This window comes from Bufo bufo, chromosome 1 (genome assembly GCF_905171765.1).
Source record: "Bufo bufo chromosome 1, aBufBuf1.1, whole genome shotgun sequence".
NCBI classification, from domain to species: domain Eukaryota; kingdom Metazoa; phylum Chordata; class Amphibia; order Anura; family Bufonidae; genus Bufo; species Bufo bufo.
In genome coordinates, this window is record NC_053389.1 from 649079618 (window position 1) to 649106046 (window position 26429).

Sequence of the window (26429 nt, forward strand, 5' to 3'; positions counted from 1 at the left end):
TATTGTGTCAACGTCAAACGGATCCGTCCCCATTGACTTGCATTGTAAGTCAGGACGGATCCGTTTGGCTCCGCACGGCCAGGCGGACACCAAAACGACTTTTTTTCATGTCCGTGGATCCTCCAAAAATCAAGGAAGACCCACGGACGAAAAAACGGTCACGGAACAACGGAAATCCGTTTTGCGGACCGGAAAAAAAAAAACGTCCGTGTGCATGAGGCCTTTGTCTAGTAGAAAGTAGCTGGCATTTGCAATCCCTAAAGCCTACCTTTCCTCAATTAATCCCTTTGTGATCATGATATGTAAATTACAGAGGATCTGTCAGCAGCTTTCACAATGCTTAAGTTATTACATTATTATATAGATATCTTAGACCTGATGTTTCTGGTGTCTAAATTGCTTTATTGTCCTTCTTGAAAGTATTTTCCACCTGATATTACAATGAGCATTCTTAAATGGAATTTCAAAGTAAGTACACCTGCCTCGTCAGGTCTAGGATTAATAATGTATGCAGTTTGTACTGTGAAATCTGCTGACAGATCATGCTAGTCCAGTTTTGTGGCGTAAAAATGTCGCAAGTGATGCCCGCATGCGACATTTAGTGCATATTTTTCTGACATTTGTTCAAATGTGGAGTAAAAAGTAGGTCAGGGTTTCAGATTAGAACATCTTTAAATGGGTTATCTCACTTCAGCAAATGGCATTTATCATGTACAAAGCTAATACATGGCACTTGTATTGTGATTGTCCATTTTTCAGGTTGAGCGAACCCGAACTGCAAAGGTCGGGTTCGCACCAAACTTTGCGAGTTTGGATACCCAGACCCGAACCCAGACTTTTTCACTGAAGTTCGGGTTCGGTGTTCGGGTGATTTTATTATTTTCCATTATAACATGGTTATAACGAAAAATAATAGCATTCTTAAGACAGAATGCTAAATAAAATGGCCATGGAGGGGTTAAAAATAATAAAAAAAAACTCACCTTATCCACTTGATCGCGCAGCCTTGATCGTGCAGGTCTTCTTTCTTCAGGACCTGCGAAAGGACTTGCGATGACATCACCGCGATCACCACATGGTGAGCGCGGTGACGTCACCGCAAGTCCTGCTGAATGAAGATAGAATCTTCTGTCTTCATTCAGCAGGACCTGCAGTGATGTCACCACGCTCGCCACATGGTGAGCGCTGTGACGTCATCACAGGTCCTTTCGCAGGTCCTGAAGAAAGAAGACCTGTGCGATCAAGGCTGCGCAATAAAGTGAATGAGGTGAGTTTTTTATTTTTTGTAACCCCTCCATGGCAATTTTATTTAGCATTGTCTTAAGAATTGTCTTAAGAATGCTATTATTTTCCATTATAACCATGTTATAACAGAAAATAATAAAGTAAAGTTTGGGTCCCTATTGACTTTAATGGGGTCCAGGGTCAAGTTCGGGTTCGCTTATCCCTATCCATTTTTCCTCCTTTACTGGCTTGATTCATTTTTCCATCACATTATACACTGCTCGTATCCAGGGGTTATGACCACCCTGCAATCCAGCAGTGGCGGTCGTGCTTGCACACTACAGGATCTGGTCTATGCACACCTAAGAGGCCAGCACCTGGATACGAGCAGTGTATAATGCAATGGAACAAAGAATCCATCCAGCAAAGGAAGCAATATGGACAATCACAATTCATTAGTAATTGCATTATATTAACTTTGTCTACATGATAAATGCCTTTTTCTGAAGTGAGACAACCCCTTTAAGTCTCATTTCCACACCAAGCAACCCCCTGGTGTACTTTTACAGACATAGGCATGCACCATATTGCACTTGCACAAAATATATTATTATTGTGCACCATTTTATAAATTTGACACAACCTCACCAAGCAAACACAGACTTAAAATTTACATTAAAACCACAACAAATGATAAATTCCCCCCTATGTTCTCACTCTTTGGAATCATTGGCTTTTGCATTGGTTGAATACAAGAAAATCCAGGATGTCCTAGTATTCAATGATTGTGAGTAGTGATGAGCGAAGTTTTCAAAAATTCGATTTGGCTGCTTCGCCGAACTTCGACAAGAAATTTGATTAATTACGAATTACTTAGTAACGAATCGCATTCCATTGTCTGGAGCCGGCGCAATGTTGGGGAACTGCGATCTCGCCAACCCCCCCCCCCCCCCCTCCCCTCGATCACAGCGTCTGAGAATCACATTCAGCCTATCAGGGGGTTAATCAGGGGTTAAAACAAAAAATACATACCTCCTCCATTTGATCGAGGAGAGGCCATCAAGGCTATCTTGATTGAAGAAAACCTGCAAATTCTTTGTTTGCTCCAAACTGATTTAATGCTTACAATTAGTGTTAAAAGTGGAATTCGATTCATCACAGCGCCCACCCAATGTGAAGATGCTGTGATATCATGTCAGCGAACACGGTGACGGATCGAATTTCAATTTGTTAACGTTGATTCGCTCAACACCAATTGTAAGCAAGCATTAAATCAATTCAGTTTTGTATCTTAGGACCAAACAGAGAATTACTATTCATTTTAAAGATCTAGAGGGCATATCTGGGTGTATCTGAATACTGGAATTATGCATGCACTATTTTAAAAAATTTGATAAACCAATAGGGCATTAGTATTGCAGAGGCCCCCTTCAAATAGCCGATTGGGGTGCCGGGAGTCGAACACCCAACATTCAGATATTTATGACCTATCGCTAGTATAGGTCATCAATATCAGGACACTGCACAACCCCTTTAAGGCCCCCTGCACACGAACGTGTGCACCCGTGGTCCTGCTGCTGCCTGCAAAATGCGGGCCGCAATGCACGAACACAGTCCGTAGGGCAGCCACAGCGGATCGCGGACCCATTCACTTGAATGGGTCCGCGATCCGGCCGTTCCGCAAAAAGATAGGACATGTTCAATCTTTTTGCGGAACGGAAGTACGAGACAAAACCCCACGGAAGCACTCCGTAGTGCTTCCGTAGGGTTCCATTCCGTGCTTCCGTTCCGCATCTCCGGATTTGCGGACCCATTCAAGTTAATGGGTCCGCATCCGTGATGCGGAATGCCCCACGGAACGGCACCCGTGTATTGCGGATCCGCAAATGCGGTCCGCAATACGGCAACGGGGTGCACACGTTCGTGTGCAGGGGGCCTAATTCTTCTGTGTATTCTATCTTGTCTAATTTTTCTAATTTTGTCTCGCCTAATTTTTAACCGACTAAAAAGGCACAGCATAATAGAATGGATACCATTGGCTTTATGGCATGTTTCTTTTTGTTTTTAAGCCAGGCAGAACTGTGCAGCAGGCTGGACTATTCTGTCTGCCAAACGCTAAGAAAACCAGAGGCTAACGAATGCCAACTAATGGCATCAAGACAATACCGCTAAAATCAAGATGTAAATGGAATCATTTTTCTATATCTATAAGTAAAAACAATGGAGCAGAGTAATGTAGAGTAACCTACATACAACCTGAATAGTGTGAGCCCTGCAATGATTAGACTTACCTTGCTCCGAATATGCAGCTAAGCTCATCCAACACAGCACTAAGCTTCAGCTGGAGTTCTTTAAGCATCGTACTGGCATCCGGATCCAGCTGCAGAGAGAAGTACGGGTTTAGCACAACAATTTAATCAGGACTCAAATACTGCCTACCGCTTTCTAAATTTGCCATTTTCAAGAAGCTTTTATTTATTTTTTTGCTTCGGAAGACTTCTTTATGGCATCTGTCACCTGCGTGATATTTAACTTGAGAACTTCACGTTTATCCAGGGATTGGTGTGAATGTCATCAAGTATGAAGATATGTTGACTAGACACAGTAAGAAGGTAGTCAGTCTGTGCGCTGGTATACTGGATGTTTCTGATTTACTTTGGGCCATATATATTCTAGCTGGGAATATTGTCACCATAGAGCCCCTAAGCCTTGTAAGGGTGTCATTGTAAATTATTTTACTGGACTTACGGAGATGAAACCTATACTTTGGAAAATGGCACAGTATAAAGACATTGGGGAACATTCATGAAGGTTTTTACGCCACTTTTGCAACTTTAGGTTTCCCATGTCGAGTGAGAAGTTGGTCTGTTTCAAAAAATAGATCACTTTTAGGCTACCTACACATGATGCAGATTTAGTGTCATTTTTCCTCACAGATTATAATGTGGAACAAACACAGCAGTAACAGCAAAGTAAGGCCTCTTTCACACTACCGTTTTTTTTTTCCGTTTTGCGTGCCGTTTTTTTGCGTTTCGTATACGGTTCGTATACGGAACCATTAATTTCAATGGTTCCGCAAAAAAAACTGAATGTACTCCGTATGCATTCTGTTTCCGTATTTCCGTTTTTCCGTTCCGTTGAAAGATAGAACATGTCCTATTATTGCCCACAAATCACATTCCGTGGCTCCATTAAAGTGAATGGGTCCGCAAAAAAAAACGGAACACATACGGAAATGCATCCGTATGTCTTCCGTATCCGTTCCGTTTTTGCGGAACCATCTATTGAAAATGTTATGTCCAGCCCAATTTTTTCTATGTAATTACTGTATACTGTATATGCCATACGGAAAAACGGAACAGAACAACGGAACGGAAACGGAAACACAACGGAAACAAAAAAAAATGGAACAACGGATCCTTGAAAAACGGACCGCAAAACACTGAAATAGCCATACGGTAGTGTGAAAGAGGCCTAAATGAGATCTGACAAGTCTCTAAACACTTTGCTTTTCTCTTCTTAGCAGAAATTGACCTAACGTGTAGATTTTGAAATCCACAGTATGTCACTTATGTATGTAGTTCTGCACCTTAGTAGAGTGATTTTCCCATAGACTTCAATGGGGTTGTTAATATAAATAGTAAAACCGCACCAAAATCCACACCAAAACTGTGATAAATAGTGCAGATTTATGTGCATTTTTTTTTGTGAGTGGTTGATGTAAATTTCTATGTGCAGGTAGCCTTAAAGGGATTGTCCAGGCTTTTACTAATGATGGCCTATTCTCAGGATAGGTCATTAATATCAAATGGGTGGGGGTTCGACACCCCCACTGATCAGCTGTATGAGGAGATGGAGCGCAGATCTGATATTGATAACCTATCCTGACACAAAATGTCTTAGCCAGTTGCATGTACATCCAGTAACCCTCTGACGTACAATCACTTAAAGGGAACCTGTCATCACCTTCATGCTGCCCATACTAACGGCAGTATAAAGTAGAGACAGGTGAGTTGATTTCAGCGGTCTGTCATTTATAAGTTAAAAGTAAGTGGTTGCCGAGAACCAACATCACAATCATTGCAGACTGGGCCTGGAAAAGAGTCCCGGCCACCTGAGAAGAGTCCTGGTTATTCATGAATTCCTGCCCACCTGCTGATGACTGACAGTCTTCTACCTAGTTGTCTCCCTTTCTCTCTAGGAGAGAACTGCCAATCATCAGCAGATGGGTGAGTGCAGGAGATTAGGAATAACCAGGACTCTTCTCAGGTAGATGTGACTCTTTTCAAGGCCTGGGCTGCAATGATAATGATGCTGGTTCTCAGCAAGCACTTAGTTTTAGCTCATCAGTGACACACCGCTGACATCAGCATTTCTGTCACTATTTTACACTGCCCTCAGTGAGGTCAGCATAAAGTTGATGACAGGTTCCCTTTAACTTGTGCCCCAAAATAATGAAACTTGTGCACCATATCATAAAATTGGAGCAGCGTAAGAAACCAAAGACAGACTTAAAAATGACCGAAAATACTGTGCACTTGATAAAAGTCCCCCCTTATAAATATGGCTAGGAAACAGAGTATGCTAATTCATACATGACTTCCTAACATGATTTGTTATTTCCCTAGAAGGAATAGATAGAAAGCCATCATTTTGGCAATTGGCCATTTTTATTTTCTTTTGCTGAAACTGTAAGTAAATAGCACAATTTTATCATGACGATGGAACAGGGAAATCTAGTTATAGACCCACAGTGCACTGTTATCCCATGTTACTTGCCATTGACTTAAAGGGCATCTGTCAGCAGATTTGCATCTATGAAACCTGCTGACCTGTCACATACGTGCTTGGCAGCTGAAGGCATCTGTGTTGGCCCCATGTTCATATGTGCCCTCACTGCGGAGTAAAACTATGTTTTAATATATGCAAATGAGCCTCTAGGAGCAACAGGGTAGTTGCAATTACACCTAGAAGCTCTGTTCTTTCTGCAACTGCGCACCCTCTCCACTTTGATTGACAGGTCCTGGAAGTAAAAAAAACATCATTACGCCTGGCCTTATCAAAGTGGAGAGGGCACAGCAGTTACAGAGGGAGCAGAGCCTCTAAGAGTAATGGCAATGCCCCCGTTGCTCCTAGAGGCTCATTTACACATGTTAAAAGTGCACATGAAACAGGTCAGCCTTCATAGGTACAAATCTCCTCTCCATTATGTAGGCACTGCGCAGCAGCTTTGAATGCTGATAGTGGGGTAATGTGGGGCTGTAGGAAAGTAAAAAATGGTGGTCTGAACTTCTTATCTGCATTATTACTCAGGTATTACTGCAGATAATATTCAAGAATCGTGGTGACAGATACCCTTTAAACCTGATGAACAAACCCTCACATGGACGCCCATTCATCTCATTTTCCCTTCAGTGGCTATGCCATTACAGAGAAATATAAAAAAGGTAGTCCCCACAGATCACTGACGGATGTGTCCTAGTAGTAGTACACCTTGTGCAGGGGCGGACTGGGAACTTAAAGTGGCCCTGGAAAAAATACTGAAAGTTTCCCCATTTTGTAGTTGGGTCCAAATTGATGGAAGGCAGGGCCAGCAATACCATATTGTGGCACATTATACCAGCCCAAGAGAGCCAAATACCACAGTCCATCACAAAATACTACCAGCAGCACAAAATACATCCCCCAAAACTTCCACTAGCCGTTCGTGAGGAGGGCCCAGGAGGCCTCCTTGGCATTGGCCCACCAGGGAATTTCCGCACCTGACTTTGTGATAAGTTTGTGTGGGACCCTTCTAAAGAAAATAGATTGTATAAAGACCAATGTAAATGGAGACTGTCCGTACAGCATTACAGAATAGGCTAGTGTTCTATATGCAACAGGAAGTATAAGCAAACCATGTTAAAGGCTAATGACATTGAAATTAGACTACAGGAGATTCATCAATCCCCTTGGGTACTATCTGATCATTAAAACCACTGTCAGGCTACCGTAGTATTCATAGACTTTTAGATGGTTACCGCTATTCATGGTACATTACAACTCCAGCCCCATATGCCATATAAACCTCAGTTTATCCCTTGAAAAACTGCCAGTTGAGACCTCTTGTGGTTTTAGAACAGAAATGTTGATCTGTGTCTGCTGACCCATGTTTCAGTATTCATTTGGTAGAAGCAATGAAGAGTAGCCTTGTTTATAAGGCAGGTCTACATAGAGTAAGATGACTTACTGTACCATAACAGGTATCCCCTATCATTATCATCATGATTTGCATTATCTTTTTGTGCTTTATTGTTTACGTGACACACGTGGGTAGGTATTTTACCAAGTCTACGAGTATTGTCTTTCTCTATAATGAGACATAATGAGAATTCAGAATCCCCACAGATGAAATACATACAGTATACTTTATGTTCTTTCTTTAATGTTGCGCTAGAATGGGAACTTTTTACTGAGCCACAAAATGCCTTTGTTATAAATGTCTTTTATGCTGCTGGTAAAGTCTTCAGTGTAATTACGTTGTTAAACAGCTTTGCGTGTCGTTATTATGTTTCCGCTTTCACATTACAGTGTATACCTCCAAAAGCTAAAATGACCAAAATTGGATTATTCTGTACTTTGCGCTTGAAACAAACATCGCCCTCACTGACCAGCAACCACGAGGATCTGAATGCATTAATACGTTTAACTGAAGGGTAAAAATCATTACAAGAAAAGCCATAGAGTATATCGGGAGAAAAAAATGGGGCTTTTGTTAAAAATCTACAGTATCTGATGCATAACAGAGGAAACAAAGCCTACTTATTGAAATGATGTGTTTTCAGCTAAGGGCTAGCAATTATGTAGAAAGGAAATATTCACCACTTAACACCAATGTAAATTTGGGTGATTATATAGTAAAGCTACATTAACAGTTCTGCTGGAGTAATCTCGCACCATTTTCTTTAGATAAGATAATGCACATAACTAGATCTGGTTCATTCTCTAAAGTTTAGTAAAATAGAAGAACCACATTTTCTGTTCCTAACAACATGCTAGTGTAATAGGCCATCTCAGAAGCACCAGTCCAATACTGATATCGGAGTTCAAAATCTATACATTACCTCAGCTTAAAGGCGTTCTCGGGGTCTGTACCTAAAAAGACTCTTTCAGATAAGCTGTGGAGAGAAGACACTTTGAGCAATACTAATCCTTTCCTCTCCATGCTGATTCTGTGATCCTGGTCAAGGTCACTTGACCACCTTCCGCTGACATTGTGACCTCAGTCTTCCTGTTCAGCTGTATAACATAGATGTAGCTAAACAGGAAGAAAAAGGAGCACATGTGGTTGCAATGTCAATGGATGAGCCTGCAGCCAGTCGTGTGATCTTAGTCAGGATCGCGTAATCTGTGGAGCAAAGGAAAGGGTAAGTAATGCTCAAAGTGTCTTCTCATACACATTATAACTGAAAGCAGGGGCTCACAGACAATTAGGCGATTGCCTTAGGCGGTGCGACCCGGAGACAAGTTCGGGCAGTGACAGGGCTATGGGAAATGACAGCTTCCATTAGATGTCTCCCTGTCCCGCCATTCCCTTAGTGCCTCTAGCTATCAGAGGCCGGGTGGCACAATTACATCATCATCATCGTGACACCTGAGCTCAGGACATAGGTCGCAAGAGTCCCGTACCAAAACGCTGACAGCCCCATGGAGGTAAGTATTTGAGTTTATTATTTTTATTTGGCACCACGCTATTAGGCCATTATGGGGAGCACTGTGGGGTATTGTTTATACCGGCAGTATTAAACAAGGACATTTTGTACTAGCACACATAAGAGGGCATATTTTTGTACTAGCACACATTATGGGGGGCATAATGGGGACATTGTCTCTACTGGGGGCAATAAGAGAGGGTATTTTTTGTACTGGTGCACATTATAAGCTGGCATTTTTGTACTGGCACACACTACAAGTACAGTCTGCCAGAGAGTTACTATTATTGGTAGGAATTTTGGGACCAAGTATAGGTTGAGAATTAAATTTTTATTTTTTGCATCAGGCAGCCGAGAGGCTAGGTGTCATGGCCTTTGGTGTGCGCCGTGACACTTTTGGCATGCTTGCAGTTGCCGTTGGCAACATGTTGCTGGTATGGCATGTCGTGGCAGTGTCTCGGCTTTTTCTGTGCGCGTCGTGACATGGTTGCCACGCATGCTGTTGCCTGTGGTTACGTGTTGTGTGTTGGCTGGTGTGTGCACTTCCCCTTTAAGTTGTAACCTCCCTCTGTCTGTTACTGTAAGGGTTAACTCCTGTAAGGGTTAACTGTAAGGGTTAACTCCTGACTGGGTGTGGTCACATGGCTTTAATCTCCTGTGGCTTCCTGGCTGGAGTCGGTGCTGGAGTTCTGCTCCAGTCCAGGGTGTTCTATCTGCCCAGTCCTTGAGGGCCACCTTGTAGGACATCAATGTCATCTGCGATGTCATTCCTTTGTCTCCCTTGTATCCTCTATGTACCCAACCTCACTTGTTGTTTGTTTGGTGTGGGTTTATGTTCAGGGTTTTTTGTACGTCTTGTTTGTTGTTAAATGTCTGGGATGTTGTTGGTGTTTGTCCCTACATGTGTGCAAGACGTTTCCCTGTATGTGTTATCTCTCCGGAAGGGGGTTGGTTTCCCAGGAAGGAACCATAAGTCTGGAGTATCAGGAGTGCTGGATACCTGTGTGTGGTGTTGTTTGTATGGTGTCCTATTTAGTGAGTGGGCACCTGTACTTATGCACGGGTTCCAGTCGTGGTCGCTGTGGCAGGTATGTGTGTTTCTGGTGTTCTTACCTGCCGACTCTGTTTCTGCATATGGTCTTTTCCTTTCCATGCTGCTAGGCCATTTGAGACTCTTGTTTATCCATGTCTGGGAAGAACAGGTCATCTCTCCCCTGTTCCTATGTGAGGGATTATCAGGGTGACTCAGGGCCATAAGTATCCTGGTATGAGCCGTTCTACCATCCAGGTCCGCTCCTACGGTGACCTGCTCCCTGATTCCAATGTCTTGGCCTAGCTGCTTCCTATTTATACTTGACATTGTACGGTGGGGGGTTTCCGCCACTCCCCACCGTGACACTAGGCTTTTTAGTTACAGGGCCGAAGAACCCCTTTAATCAAATGGGCTTATACATTTAGACATATTACAGTGCCACATATGGTGGGAAGAGCAAAGGATTAGACTGAATCAGGAAGAGAACAGGAAAGCTTAACCCAAAGAAATCTTTAAGGGAGGCTTTTTCAATCTCCGAGAATGAGATGCATAACTGCACTTAAGACTCTATCCATAATTTGTGGATCCATGATTTGCAGACCAAGAAACAGATATGGTTGTGTGCATGTAGCCTAAGTGTGCACTTTTGCCCCACCTATCTAACTTGCGACCTTGATTAGGTGGTACATATAGCTGTGTGTGCTCCTCCTCTCATTGGTTGCTTAATGCACACAGAGGTACCTAGGAGCAGCACACCATATGTGCAGGGTCTGCTCTCCTGACTAAAGATGCCCATATGGCATAGGTAGGTTTAGATTAGGACCTGCCTGACTGAGACCGACCAACATGGCGTGGGTAGGTGGGCACAGATGTGTTTTGATCAAAATATATTGGCTGAGAGTCTCAGATTTTATTATTAGATTGAGGGCTTAGTCCATATATTATTTTTGCATCTATTGTTTCAGTGCGTAATTTTCCATGATTTTTTAAATGTAGCCATGCACATCCGCATATTTACTATCATATCGCACAGGATGTTTTGTATCTTTTTCTGTGATTTTTTTTTTGTGTGCATGTAGCCTTAGGACTCATGCACACAACCATAGTTTTGGTCCACATCCAATCCGCATTTTTACCAGATTGCATGTAGACTCATTCATTTCTATGGATCCCCGTCTGACAAAATAAGCGAACAGCACACGGATGTTATCCGTGTGCTGTCTGCATCTCTGAACATGTCCTATTCTTGTAGCCAGTTCCAGTAGATAAATGTGGCATGCACGCGGTCAGTATCTGTATTTTGTGGGTCTGAAGTTTGTGGACTACAAAAAGGATACAGTATATCTTCATCATGGTTACAAAAATGTAGCCAGAATTATTACAAAATTAAGCAGTTATTGAAATAAAATGAATACTTTCTTACATACAGCTACACTATACAAGAAAAGAAAAATGTTATAATGTCATTGTAATGACTTCCATAATGTGCAAACATTATTAGAAGTGAGGTATTGGAGTGTCACGATGCTGCCACTCCACTTATTTTTAGAGATGTCTTCAAAATCATTGAAGCAGCTAAGCTGCTTCAATGCTCTTCTCACCTTACATTATCTTTCTTACTTGTATGTAGGAAATGAGATTGGAATGAATTGAATTGGAGGGCAGCAAACAAATAGGAAATATTGCTATAACACATACAATAATTGTTGACATCACTTGTCCTCAATTTGGAACTCTTGTCACAATGTTTTCTTTTCGTTCGAGAAGCACCTTGCCTTTAACCTGATTTGTCGATGTGGTTCTGCTTCACTTATACAAAAATACATTATAATAAGAGGTAATTCTAATTATTCATAGTCTGACATCATCTGGGGAGTTCATAGTTAGGGTGCATTCAAAATTATAGATCATGTCCTATTCTAGTCCATTTTGCGGACAAAAATAGGCATTTCTAAAATGTGGTTAAAAATGATAGTGGCACTTTAGGTTACAGAATTATGACAAAAAACTGGGTCAGCTCTGTGAGTGGTGTAATGCATTCAATAAAAGTTTACTTAATAAAATATAAGACAGGATATTCTCGGATATTATTGCTACTTATAGTGGTATGGCAACAAGCAGATTTGTTGATGCTTTTGCTGCAAATTTGCCCTTGATCTCACCCTCTGCATAAACTGACCCTCTGCAGATTTAAAGGGGTTGTCTGCTTTATTTCTAATGATGACCTATCCTCAGGAGGATACGTCATCAAAAGAAAAAAAAAGTGAACAACCCCCTTAACCACTTGCCATCTGGGCAATTTGACCCCTTCCTGACCAGGCCTAATTTAGCAAAACTGAAATATCTCACTTTATGTGGTAATAACTTTGGAACGCCTTTATTTATCCAAGTCATTCAGAGATTGTTTTCTCGTGACACATTGTACTTCATGATAATCATAAATTTGAGTCAAAATATTTCACCTTTATTTATGAAAAAATCCCAAATTTACCCAAAAATTTGAAAAATTTGCAATTTTCTAAATTTCAATTTCTCTGCTTTTAAAACAGTAAGTGATACCTCATAAAATATTTATTACTTAACATTCCCCATATGTCTACTTTATGTTGGCATCATTTTGGAAATGTCATTTTATTTTTTTAGGACGTTAGAAGGCTTAGAAGTTTAGAAGCAATTCTTCAAATTTTTAAGAAAATTGCCAAAACCTACTTTTTAAGGACCAGTTCAGGTCTGAAGTCACTTTGTGGGGCCTACATAGTGGATACCCCCATAAATGACCCCATTGTAGAAACTACACCCCTCAAGGTATTCAAAACCGATTTTACAAACTTTGTTAACCCTTTAGGCGTTCCACAAGAATTAAAGGAAAATGGAGATCAAATTTTTAAATTTCACTTTTTTGGCAGATTTTCCATTTTAATCCAATTTTTTCTTTAACACATCAAGGGTTAACAGCCAAACAAAACTCAATATTTATTACCCAGATTCTGCAGTTTACAGAAACACCCCACATGTGGTCATAAACTGCTGTATGGGCACACGGCAGGGCGCAGAAGAAAAGGAACTCCACGGTTTTTAGATGCCATGTCCCATAAGCCCCCTGATGTACCCTTACAGTAGAAACTCCCAAGAAGTGACCCCATTTTGGAAACTAGGGGATAAGGTGCCAGTTTTATTAGTACTATTTTTGGGTACATATGATTTTTTGATCATTCATTATAACACTTTATGGGGCAAGGTGACCAAAAAATTGGTTGTTTTAGCACAGTTTCTATTTATTTATTTTTACAGCGTTCACCTGAGAGGTTCAATCAAGTGACATTTTTATAGAGCAGATTGTTACGGACGTGGCGATACCTAATATGTATACTTTTTCTCATTTATTAAAGTTTTACACAATAATAGCATTTTTGAAACAAAAAAATGATGTTTTAATGTGTCCATGTTCTGAGAGCTATAGTTTTTTTATTTTTTGAGAGATTTTTTTATGTAGGGGCTCATTTTTTGCGGGATGAGGTGACGGTTTTATTGGTACCATTTTGTGGGACATACGCATTTTTGATCACTTGGTGTTGCACCTTTTGTGATGCAAGGTGACAAAAATTGCTTGTTTTGACACATTTTTTTTTTTTTACGGTGTTCATCTGAGGGGTTAGCTCATGTAATATTTTTATAGAACTGTTTTTTACGGACGCGGCAATACCTAATATGTATACTTTTTTTTATTTGTTTCACTTTAACACAATAGCATTTTTGAAACCAAAAAAATGATGTTTTAGTGTCTCCATGTTCTAAGAGCTATAGTTTTTTTATTTTTTGAGAGATTTTCTTATGTAGGGGCTCATTTTTTGCGGGATGAGGTGACGGTTTTATTGGTACCATTTTGTGGGACATACGCATTTTTGATCACTTGGTGTTGCACCTTTTGTGATGTAAGGTAACAAAAATTGCTTGTTTTGACAGTTTTTTGTTTTTTTTACGGTGTTCACCCGAGGGGTTAGGTCATGTGATATTTTTATAGATCTGGTTTTTACAGACGCGGCAATACCAAATATGTCTATTTTATTTTATTTTTTCTATTTTAAAAAAAAAATATTTATTCCTTACTTGGGGACTTTTTTTACATGTGAAACTTTTTTTTATTTTATTTTTTCAACCCTTTATTTTTTTTTATTTTTCTTTACACTTTTTGTCCCCCATAAGGTCATACAAGACCTCTGGGGGACATTTACTTCACTTTTTCTTTTTTTTTTCACTGTTGATTTCTCCTGTAACTGGGGCTGACATAGTAGCCCCAGTTACAGAAGAAATGCACCCCCCAGAGAGGCTGTACAGCAGAATTCTGCGCTGTACAGCCTCAGAGCAGGGCTGATCGAGGTCTCTGAAAGACCTCACACAGCCCCTGCACTCTCCGGTCACATGACCGCCGGGCCGGAACAGGAAGCGCATAGCGCTTCCTGCTCTGCATACACAGCGCTTGGCGAGCGCTGTGTATGCAGCGATCCAGAAGGCAGGGACACTTGGGAACTGTCCCTGCCTTCTCTAAGGGTTGCCCTGCTGTCACTGACAGCGGGCAACCCAATCAGCAGCTGCACGATTAGCGTGCAGCTGCAATTTCTGAACGGACGTTTTAAAACGTGCGTTCAGAAATAGAGATCCACCCATAGGACGTTTATATCCTATGGGCGGACGGGAGTAGGTTAAGGCTACCTTCACACTAGTGTTTCTATTTTTTGGTATTGAGATCTGTCATAGGGTCTCATTACCTGAAAAAACGATTGCGTTTTGTTCCCATTCATTGTCAATGGGGACTCAATGTAACTGAACAGAACGGAATGCTCCAAAATGCATTCCGTTCTGTTTGGTTGCGTTCCTATACCGGAGAGCAAACCACAGCAAGCTGTGGTTTTCTTTCCGTCATGGGATCCGTGGCAAGACGGGTCATGACCCACAATGTAAGTCAATGGGGATGGATCAGTTTTCTCTGACACTATCTGACACAATAGAAAACGGATCCATCCCCCATTGACTTTCAGTGGAGTTCATGATGGATCCGTCTTGGGTATATTAAAGATAATACAACCGGATCCGTTCATAACGGATGCAGATGGTTGTATTTATCAGTAAAGAAAGTGTTTGTGCTGAACCCTGCCAGATCCTGCAAAAATGCTAGTGTGAAAGTAGCCTAAAATCCACACAGCAAGTCAATTTACACTGCTATGGATTTACTCCAATATATATCTTGTACCTATATACCATGCATGAAACCATAACACAAACCCCTATGTTACTGTTACTGATAAGGGTACACCCATTGCTTCTACTACTATTTAGTTTTGACTTTCAGAGTACATCCATATGGTCAGGTTTACTGATGCAGTTTTGGAAGCCAAAAGGAGTGGATCATAAAGAGAGAGAAAGTATAAAGGACAGATATGACTTCTCTTCTTTAAATTCACTCCTGGTTTTGGATAAAACTGCATCAGGACACCTGTCCTAGTGACCATGCCCAACAAGTCAAAACTACATAGTCAACCAGTCACTGATAAATAAATGTCCCTCAGCCAACCAGAAACCTTAGCCTTCAGCATTAGTGTTGAGCGAACCCGAACTGCAAAGTTCGGATCCATACCGAACTTTGCGAGTTTGGGTACCTGGACCTGAACCCAAACTGTTAGATCAGTGGGTGACAGATACCCATTTTTGGTATGAGGCACAACTGCACTGCATCCGTGACAGGGAAATTAATATAGTTAATCCATCTGTTAGTTCGGTGGGTGACATATACCCATTTTTGGTGTGAGGTACACCTGCACTGCATATGTGACAGGGAAAATAATATAGTTAATCCATCTGTTAGTTCGGTGGGTGACATATACCGATTTTTTGTGTGAGGTACACCTGCACTGCATCCATGACAGGGAAATTAATATAGTTAATCCGTCTGTTAGTTCGGTGGGTGACATATACCCATTTTTTGTGTGAGGTACACCTGCACTGCATCCGTGACAGGGAATTTAATATAGTTATTCCATCTGTTAGTTCGGTGGGTGACATATACAAATATTTTGTGAGGTACACCTGCACGGCATCCGTGACAGGGAAATTAATATAGTTAATCCGTCTGTTAGATCGGTGGATTGACATATACCCATTTTTGGTGTGAGGTACACTTGCATCGTATACGTGACGGGGAAATTAATATAGTTAATCTGTCTGTTAGTTCAGTGGGTGACCTCAAAGAATGAGGAGAGCATCAAATAAGGAACATGGCCCTGATCTTGGTGCTGCTGGGGTTGGTGGTACTCCTGTTGCAGGGAGAGGACGTGGTCACTCTGTGCCAGCTACACGCCCAAATGAAACACTTTCAGAACATTCAGCATTATTTTGTAGGACTGAATACCGGTGTACGAATGGTGAGGCCAGAACAAGTAGAGGCGGTAGTAGATTGGGTGGCTCCAGTTCCTTCACATTGTCTCCCACACAATCCCCTGATGAAAGCGCAGAGTTGGCACCTGCAGCCAATGAGCATCTGTTTTTCACCTCACCCCCTTGCAAATCAGGCAAACAATCTGAGCCCCAAGTCATGCAGCAGTCTCTTATGCTTTTTGATGACTCTGCTGGCAGGGATTCCGTCGGCCATCCACCTAGCCCTGCCCCAGAAGTGGCAGAGATTGAGTGCACTGATGCCCAACCACTCATGTTTCAGGATGTAGATATAGGAGGACAACCGCAGCACGTCTCTGATGATAACAAAATACAGGTGCAGTGTGCAGACCGGCAAGGAAGGCAGGGGTGAGGAGTGGGTGGAAGATGATGTGGAGGATGATGAGGTCCTAGACACCACATGGAGTAAAGGGCATGCGAGTAATGTGTGAAGTTCGGAGGAAGAGGTGGTGCACAGATATCGCCAGCCGCACAGCAAAAGAGGGTGCAAAAGCAGAGTGGCCGTCCCCTAACCAGTACGCCTGCTACTGCCCACCACACCCAGAGACCGAGCACACCAAAGCCAGCTCCAAGGAGTTCCCTGGCATGGCAGTTCTTCAGACAATGTGCTGACGACAAGACGAGAGTGGTTTGCACGCTGTGCAATCGGAACCTGAAGCAAGGCATAAATGTTCTAAACCTGAGCACCACCTGCATGACCAGGCATCTAAATGCAAAGCACGAGCTGCAGTGGAGTACACAGCTGAAAAACCACAAAAGATCTCAGTCTCCTCTTGCTCCCTCTTCTGCTGCAGTCTCAGCCTCTTCCTCCCCCTCCGTAGTGACAGTGATACCTGCCACCCCGCCAACATAGGATGTGGCAGAAACACCACCACCGTTACCATCACCAAGCATCTCCACACTGTCCCATGGAAGCGTTAAGCTGTCCATCCCCCAAACACCCACAGTATGTGGTTCCCAGCCACCACTACTTTTCCAGGCGAGCCATCCCTGTCCTGCACAACCAAGTGGTGGACAAAATCAGGTGTGCACTGCGCAATGCCATCTGTGGCTAGGTCCACTTAACCACCGATACGTGTACCAGTAAGCACGGGCAGGGATGGTATATCTCCCTAACTGCACACGGGGTAAATGCAGTGGCGGCTGGGCCTGAGGCACATAGCAGTTTGGCACATGTCCTTCCACCACCGAGGATTGCAGGACGTTTCTCCTTGCCTCCTGTTGCTCCTCATCCGGTCAGCGTAACACCTGCACCACCTACTTCTGCACAGCCAGGGGGAAATGACAGCAGGCTGTTTTGAAACTCATCTGTTTGGGTAATAGACACCACACCGTGCAGGAGCTGTGGACGGGCATGGAACTTCAGACCGATGAGTGGTTGGTGCCACTGAGCCTCAAGCCCGGCCTGGTGATGTGCGATAATGGGAGAAATCTAGTATCAGCTCTGGGCCTAGCTGGTCTGACGAACATCCCTTGCCTGGTGCAAGTGCTAAATTTGGTGGTGCAGAGGTTCCTGAAAAATTACCCCAATATGTCAGAGCTGCTGCAGAAAGTCTGTGTGCGCTTTCAGCGTTCTCACCCTGCTGCTGCTCGCCTGTCTGCGCTGCAGCGTAACTTCGGCCTTCCCATTCACTGCCTTATATGCGACTTACCCACAAGGTGGAACTCCACCTTGCACATGCTGGACAGACTGTGCGAGCAGCAGCAGGCGATAGTGGAGTTTCAGTTGCGGCACGCACCGGTGAGTTGCTCTGCGGAACAGCACCATTTCACCACCAACGAATGGGCCTCCATGCGGGACGTGTGTGCCGTGTTGTGCTGTTTCGAGTACTCCAAACAGTGCCAATGTCTCCTTAAAAAAACGCTTTGGGCGATGATAGAAGAGGATGTGGCACAGGAGGAAGAGGAGGAGGAAGAGGGATCATTTCCACGGTTATTAGGCGGGTCATTCACAAGTGGCTCATAGGTTGGTTACCTGCACCAACTGAGGCCAGGTACATAACTGTCCAGCCAGGGCACAGTTCTGGAGGATGAGGAGGATGATGAGGAGGAGGAACCATGTTCACAGCAGGGTGGCACCCAAAGCAGCTCATGGGCATCACTGGAGCGTGGCTGGGGGGATACAGAGGACACAGACGATACATCTCCCATAGGGGACAGCTTTTAGTTGCCTCTGCGCAGCCTGGCACACATGAGCGACTACATGCTGCAGTGCCTGCGCAATGACCGCCGAGTTGCCCACATTGTAACCAGTGCTGAAAACTGGGTGGCCACCCTGCTGCATCCCCGCTACAAGGACAACGTGCTGTCCTTAATTCCGTCACTGGAGCGCGATCGGAAGATGCGCGAGAACAAGCGCACGTTGGTAGACGCACTGCTGATGGCATTTCCACCTGACAGTGGGGGCACAGTGGAAGCACAAAGCGAAGGCAGAGGAGGAGGAAGTCACTAACGCAGCTGGGGCACCGCCAGCACCTCAGAAGGGAGGGTTAGCATGGCCAAAATGTGGAAAACCTTTGTCAGCACGCCACAGCAACCAGCACCACCAGCTGATACGGAACATCTTAGCAGGAGGCAGCATTTCAGTAACATGGTGGAACAGTACGTGTGCACATGCCTACACGTACTGACTGATGGTTCTGCCCCATTCAACTTCTGGGTCTCCAAATTGGGCACATGGCCTGAGCTTGACCTTTACGCATTGAAGGTGCTGGCCTGCCCTGCGGCCAGTTTATTGTCCGTACATGTGTTTAGCACGGCAGGGGGGTGATCATAGGCAAGCGCAGCCGCCTGTTCACAGCCAACGTGGACAAGATCACATTCATTAAAATGAACTAGGCATGGATCCCACAGGACTTGTCCGTACCTAGTGATTAATAGACAAGTATAGCGACCGCACCCAGCCGGTTGTCATACTCAAGCGCACTTTCTCTTTGCGTTCTCTTTTCCATTTGATAATATTTTGGAGCCTTCCCAAATTAATAAAAAATAAATAAAGGAAAAAAAAAAAACTGTCTTGGCTATCTCCTCCTCCTCCACCGCCGCTTTCACCTACACCGCCACGTCTATTGCCTCCTCAACCTCCTACTCCACCTTGGCCTCCGCCTTCTAGTCCAAGATTATTATTATTTTTTTTTTTTTATATTTATTGTTATTTTAAGTCATTTCCCTATCCACATTTGTTTGCAGGGAAACTGTCCTGCTCTTACCCTCATTTTGCTTCCTTTTGCAGTCCTTTAGCCCTTACTATGACTATTTTACAGCCATTTTAGTGCGCCAAAGTTCGGGTGCCCATTGACTTCAATGGGGTTTGGGTTCAGGTTCGGGTCAAGTTCGGATCCCAAACCCGAACTTTGACCTGAAGTTCGGCAGAACCAGGCATACCTGAACATCCTGCCGGATCCAGAGAACTCCAGCAGGCTGTCCTCTACCGGAACAGCCTGCCGGAGGCTTTGCCACAGATGTAAAACTAGCCTTAGGAGGTATATCGTAGAGCAAAATACAAGACCCTGCCTGATAGTTTGCTAACCTCCCTCTATTAGGGCTCGTGTGATGCCCGTTGCCATATTACGGACCGCATTTGTGGATCGGCAATACACAGGCACTGTTCCGTGGCCATTTCGCATCACGGATGTGGACCCATTCATTTCAATGGGTCTGCAAATCCGGAGATGTGGAACGGTGCGGAACAGAAGAACGAAACAGAACACTCTGGGGTTCTGTTCCGTGTTTCCGCACCGCATAAAGATAGAACTTGCTCTATCTTTTTGCGGAATGGAAGGATCACAGACCCATTCAAGTGAATGGGTCTGCGATCCCCATGCGCCTGCCCCACGGATGGTGCCCGTGCATTGCGTACCGCAATTTGCGGTCCACAGCACGGGCACGGGCTTCACACGGCCATGTGAATGAGCCCTTAGGCCCTTTAAAACTTAACCTTTATTTGATTGTATTAAATAAAATGAACACAGAAAAAACTAAATATGTTAAAACCTTATTGCCCCTGCATCCTAATATAGTAGTGTCTGAGTCAGAGGCTACTTTAAAAGCGTCACTGTATATTATTCAGTACTGTAAGTTAGAAGTCCCTACTTGTTTGCCTCACTACCTATCTCTGTCTTACATATTCATTCTAACAACTTGGTTCCGAAGCCCTAGTTGACTGTGCAACAGTAGGATGCAATGATATTAAAATGGCAATTGATAAGTTACTGCCCCTCCCCAACATGTTTTTCTGCACCAGCAGCATCATCAGGGGACTGCAGACAGGGCCGGATTAAGAGCATCATGGGCCTGGTGCTGAGGATTTTGCTGGGCCTTTTTATGGAACTGCACTCAGTGTCTTAATTACATATATATTTTATCGATACCATTAAAGTATTTTGTTCCTGCAACTACCCCTTCATTTGGCATCTATCTTGGCAACATGGAGGGGGACCACGGGAGGGGGACCCCGAGGGTGGGGCACCCTCAGGGCACTATAGTGTCAGGAAAACCGCTTTGTTTTCCTGACACTATAGTGATCATTTAACATGACTATGAAGATTACTGTTTTCTAGCTGCTGTGGACTGTGGACAACAGCAGCTAGAAACAGTAATTTTCATAGAGCTGTGTTATGATTTATGGACACAGCACTCAGCATGCTTAGCCAGTCAGATAGCTGGCTAAGCATGCTGAGAGCTGTGCTAAATAACATAACACATTAAAGGGATTCTGTCACCAGGTTTCACCCCTGTCAGCTAAAAATATGCTGATGTTCAGGGCGTCTTCACGATTCCTAATGTGGGCTTATAAATGTCATCTGTGGGCTTATTTAGCTAAAAAAACAGCTATTACTAACCTGTCAGTCAAACAAATAAGGTGCCCAAGGGGATGTTAATGGATGCAAGGTGTCGGCCGCACCCGCCGCCGTTCGTGCCCAGCGCTGCCTTTCCGGACTTCTGCGCCGCCTCCTAATCCTCTGTGCTGCCTCTCGCTCTCCCTCCCTCCCCCCTCCTCCTGCTGTGTTATGATGTGTTATGTTATTTAGACTGAGCTCTCAGCATGCTTAGCCAGTCAGTAATTTTCATAGTGCTGTTATGATTTATGGACACAGCTCTCAGCATGCTTAGCCAGCCTTCTATCTGGCTGTGCTTCTTCAGAGTCACAGTCCACAGGCTCAGAAACAGCCTGTGGACTGTGACTCTCAAAATGCAAAGCCAGATAGAAGGCTGGCTAAGCATGCTGAGAGCTGTGTCCATAAATCATAACAGCACTATGATTGCCCTCCCTTCCAACTGGATGAGTTTATCTGATACCTGCCCTGCTCCAGAAGCTCCTGCTGTCTCGCGGGCTGGTGTGGCTGAGCGCTGTGGGCCGTGTGCTGGTCGAAACTGCTGAGTAGGTTGTACACAGCGCAGCGTGCAGGAGGGATAACCGCGGGCGCACTGAGGTCATATCCGGCGGGCCGGCATTACAGGAACCGCACCAGCTGCTCTGACGTCCTGCCGCCGGATATCCTGTGACGTATATCCGGCGGCAGGACGTCAGAGCAGTTGGTGCTGTTCCTGAAATGCCGCGGCCCGCCGGATATGACCTCAGTAGTGATGGGAAGTTCGGATCTTTCAGATGAATCGGTTCATGAATCGGATCTTCGGTTCACTTGCTGAGTCACTGACTGCTGAGCTGACTCGCAAGTGAACCGAAGACTCTAGGTGGCGGTGCGCATGCGCAGATGCTATCCATTCGATTCACTTGCTGCTGCTGACTCAGTCGGCTCTTCAGCTCTCTAATGAGTGAGTCCGGATCAGGAAGAGTGATTGATTATAGTAACAGTGAAGGGAAGCTGAGGCTGACGCCGGACAGGAGGACTCAGGAGCTGTCACTGTGGTGTACATTGTTGTCTGTTGTGCATTGTTACCCACAGTGACAACAGTCTGACACTGACAGTAGTACAACGAACCAAGTGAAGTGAAATGTGAATGCACGCACAGGGAAAACTATGTGCTGAATTGATAACAGTATTACAGTAACACAGTCACTGGCTGATAATAAAATAGTCCCCACAGTCCCCACTTAACGGAATCCATAAAGGAGATGTGAACCCACCCTTAGTTATAAAGCTACTGAATGAGATGCCTTTAACATATATATCTCCTGAGAAGCCAATTTGATCCTAAAGGGTTAATTCAACCTGTAATCTAAACTCTGTGTCATCTGTCACTTCTCTTATCTCTCTGCTCCTGTCAAAGGCGTACATAGAAATCACTGGGCCCCATAGCAAGAATCGAAATTGGGCCCCCATTCCCCTTTTATAGCCCCTCCCACTACCCATTCCAGGCATCTCTCTTTGTTCCATGAACTATGTTCGCTGCTGTTTTATAATTTATGCCATCAGGGCCGGATTGGGATTACAAAACAGGCCTGGCACACAAAAGAGGCATAATATATGCAGTGTGTACAGATGTATAGTGTATACAGCAGTGTACTGATATGTGAGGAACGTGGTATAATATATGCAGTGTGTTCAGGTATATAGTATATACAGCAGTGTACTGATATATGAGGTATAAATTACAGCTCGTACCTCACATATCAATCCAATACTGTATATACAATATACCTGTACACACCATCTATTATACCTCGTACCTAACATATCAGTACACTGCTGTATATACAATATATCTATACACACTGCATATATTATACCTTGTACCTCACATATCAGTACACTGCAATATATATTATATATCTGTACATATTGCATCTATAATACTGTTTAATATATGCAGTGTGTGTGTATATATATATATATATATATATATATATATATAGATGTGAGGCATACAAGGTATAATACTGTAGATGCAGTGTTTATAGAAATATGTGGTCAGTTATTATACATTATAGTCACTGTGTGTGTGAGGTACATGAGGTTGTGGTCACTGTACCTGTCTGAAGTAGTATACATGAGTGAGCAATGAGTAAAAACAGGGCATGGAAGGGGGGGTAAATGATGAAAAGTGGAGGACCTCCTCTTACCACTCCATTCCAGTCTGTATGGATCAATGCAGAGCTGATTGTGAACTTCTAATACTTGCTGTTAGGGGTTAAAGGACCTGTGATGATGTCATCACAGGTCCTGGCAGATGTACCTTTCAAACCTAGGAACTACACCATTTTTGGTGCAGTTCCTTTGCTAGATGCTGCAGGACCTGTGATGCTGAAGATGATATCATCACAGGTTCTGGCAGATGCACTGTTCTAACCTGGGAACTACACTTTACACTGTGCAGTTCCCTTACAGGACCTGTGAAGACTCCCTGTACTACTCAGATGACTCAGAGCTGCTAGTGTTTGCCTTGCCTCAGCTCTGATTGGTTGGTGGGCGGGGAGGGGCTGGCAGAAGCAGCTTCCACTCTAGGATCATATTACGCCCCTCCCGAGTCCCTCCCCCAGGCTCCTGCTGCCAGCGTGAGGTGAGCGTCTCTGCATTGTCTGTGTGCTATGTGACGCTGCACTGTGTACAGCAGAGGACTTTTAACCCTCCCGACGGCCTTTTGGCTGGCAGATGGGCCTATTTTATGGTAGGGGCCTGGAGCTGCAGCTCCATCAGCCCCTACGTTAATCCGGCCCTGACTGCAGACAATAATGAGATTGGCATGTGTACGCCTAACCCTGCCCTCTAAAAATAGACTGAGTCCCCGGTTTCTCCTTGTTGAGCGTTTTACAGCGCGTAGGAACGTGCTGTAAAACGCTCAGGTCTGAACCGGCTGTTAGGAGGTAAACTTATACTAGTACACTAGTTTTATGTGAAGATACAGAATGTGCAATTAATGCGAGTAAGTCCATACAAAAAATAATTCTGCAGCTCTAGTACTTGAGCAAGAGCCACAATACAACAGATACGAAAGCATGGTTAACTTAAAGGGGTTGTCCCACAAATAATATTCTACAATTTCCAAACCAGCACCTGAATCTGAATACATTTGTTATTGCATGTAATTAAAATTTTATTGTAGCTACTGGGTTATCACAGGATAGGGAGTAACCCCTACCCCAGGTCCCCAACTAATCTAATAATTTTCCCCTATACTGGGGATAGGGGATATCTTTATATAACCAAAATACTTTGGATTCCTCCTTTAGGAAAAGCCTCTCCTTGTAGATTAAAGTGTCTTCCTGTTCACGCACATTTGCTCACAAGATCTTCCCCTTAGCAAATAAAGCTATACACACTCTGGGACTACTTATCATCTTCCTGACAAAAACAGGTTTCTGAGATGTATTACTTAATATTAAGAAATATTGTAGTACCGGTACAAGGAACTTGTCTAGATGATCAAGGACAAGGAACTTCTGAAAAAGCCTCTATGGCTTAATCATTGAGCAATCACAGGCTGAAATGGTTTATTACCAAGTCCCCCAGGTAAAGGAATGACAATGCCTCCATTACAGCATCCACTCAAGTGATAGTAATGACCTCTTTTATTGATAGTTCTGGCCCTTTTGCCCAAAGGTAAAATGGATTCACAGGCATCAATCTTCCCTATGGATGTCTGTGTGCAGATATACAGTTCAGTTTTGGCTTAGATATTGGATATGTTTATCTGGATACTCATATTTACTTCTAGCAATATACACTGAACAAAAATATAAACGCAAAAATTTTGGTTTTGCTCCCATTTTGCATAAGTTAAACTCAAAGATCTCAAACATTTTCTACATGCACAAAAGACCCATTACTCTCAAATATTGTTCATAAATCTGTCTAAATCTGTGTTAGTGAGCACTTCTCCTTTGCCGAGATAATCCATCCCACCTCACAGGTGTGGCATATCAAGATGTGGATTAGACAGCATGAATATTGCACAGATGTGCCTTAGACTGCCCACAATAAAAGGCCACCCTTAAATGTGCAGTTTGATCACACAGCACAATGCCACAACATTTGAGGAAGCCTGCAATTGGCTTGCCGACTGCAGGAATGTCTACCAGAGCTGTTGCCCGTGCAATGAATGTTCATTTCTCTACCATAAGCCGTCTCTAAAGGCGTTTCAGAGAATTTGGCAGTACATCCAACCGGCCTCACAACCGCAGACCACGAGTAACCACACCAGCCCAGGACCTCCACATCCAGCATGTTCACCTACATAATCGTCTGAGACCAGCCACCCGGACAGCTGCAGCAACAATCGGTTTGAATAACCAAAGAATTTCTGCACAAACTGTCAGAAACTATCTCAAGGAAGCTCATGTGCTTGCTCATCATCCTCATCGGGGCCTGGACCTGACTGCAATTCGTCGTCGTAACTGACAGGAGTGGGAAAATGCTCACATTTGATGGTGTCTGGCACGTTGGAGAGGCGTTCTATTCACAAATGAGTCCCAGTATTCACTGTTCAGGGCAGATGGTAGACAGCGTGGGTGGCGTCGTGTGGGCGAGCAGTTTGCTGACGTCAACGTTGTGGATCAAGTGGTCCATGATAGTCCATTAACTCTATGTGACGGAGATGTGTTGCACTGCGTGAGGCAAATGGTGGCCACACCAGATACTGACTGGTTTTATGACCTCCCCACAGTAAGGCAAAACTGCGCACATTTCAGAGTGGTCTTTTATTGTGGGCAGTCTAAGGCACACCTGTGCAATATTCATGCTGTCTAATCCGCACCTTGATATGCCACACCTGTGAGGTGTGATTATCTCGGCAAAGGAGAAGTGCTCACTAAGACAGATTTAGACAGAGTTGTGAACAATATTTGAGAGTAATGGGTCTTTTGTGTATGTAGAAAATGTTTGAGATCTTTGAGTTCAGCTCATGTAAAATGAGAGCAAAACCAAAAGTGTTGCATTTATATTTTTGTTCAGTATATTTATTGGAAACAGTCATTCTCATTAATAATATTCCTAGCTCTTATGAAATAGAGATGGCCCGTATGGTTTATATAACCCCGGTACCTGTATTGCTCTAAATTGCCAATATAATCTGTGCAAATTCATTCAATTGCTGAGTACATACTAGTGTAGGAGGAGGCAGCATTTGCACATGCC

The 26429-nt window shown here is 43.7% G+C and overlaps 1 protein-coding gene across 3 annotated transcripts in view; it reads right to left on the minus strand.

Moving 5' to 3' along the window:
• The window catches only part of UNC13C (unc-13 homolog C), a 793844-nt gene that overhangs the window by 142787 nt on the left and 624628 nt on the right, over nt 1-26429 (minus strand). For all 3 annotated transcript variants that reach the window (XM_040413932.1, XM_040413931.1, XM_040413930.1), the window contains one exon: nt 3516-3604. In XM_040413932.1, the coding sequence (XP_040269866.1) occupies nt 3516-3604 (89 nt within the window). The remainder of the gene's footprint in view (nt 1-3515; nt 3605-26429) is intronic.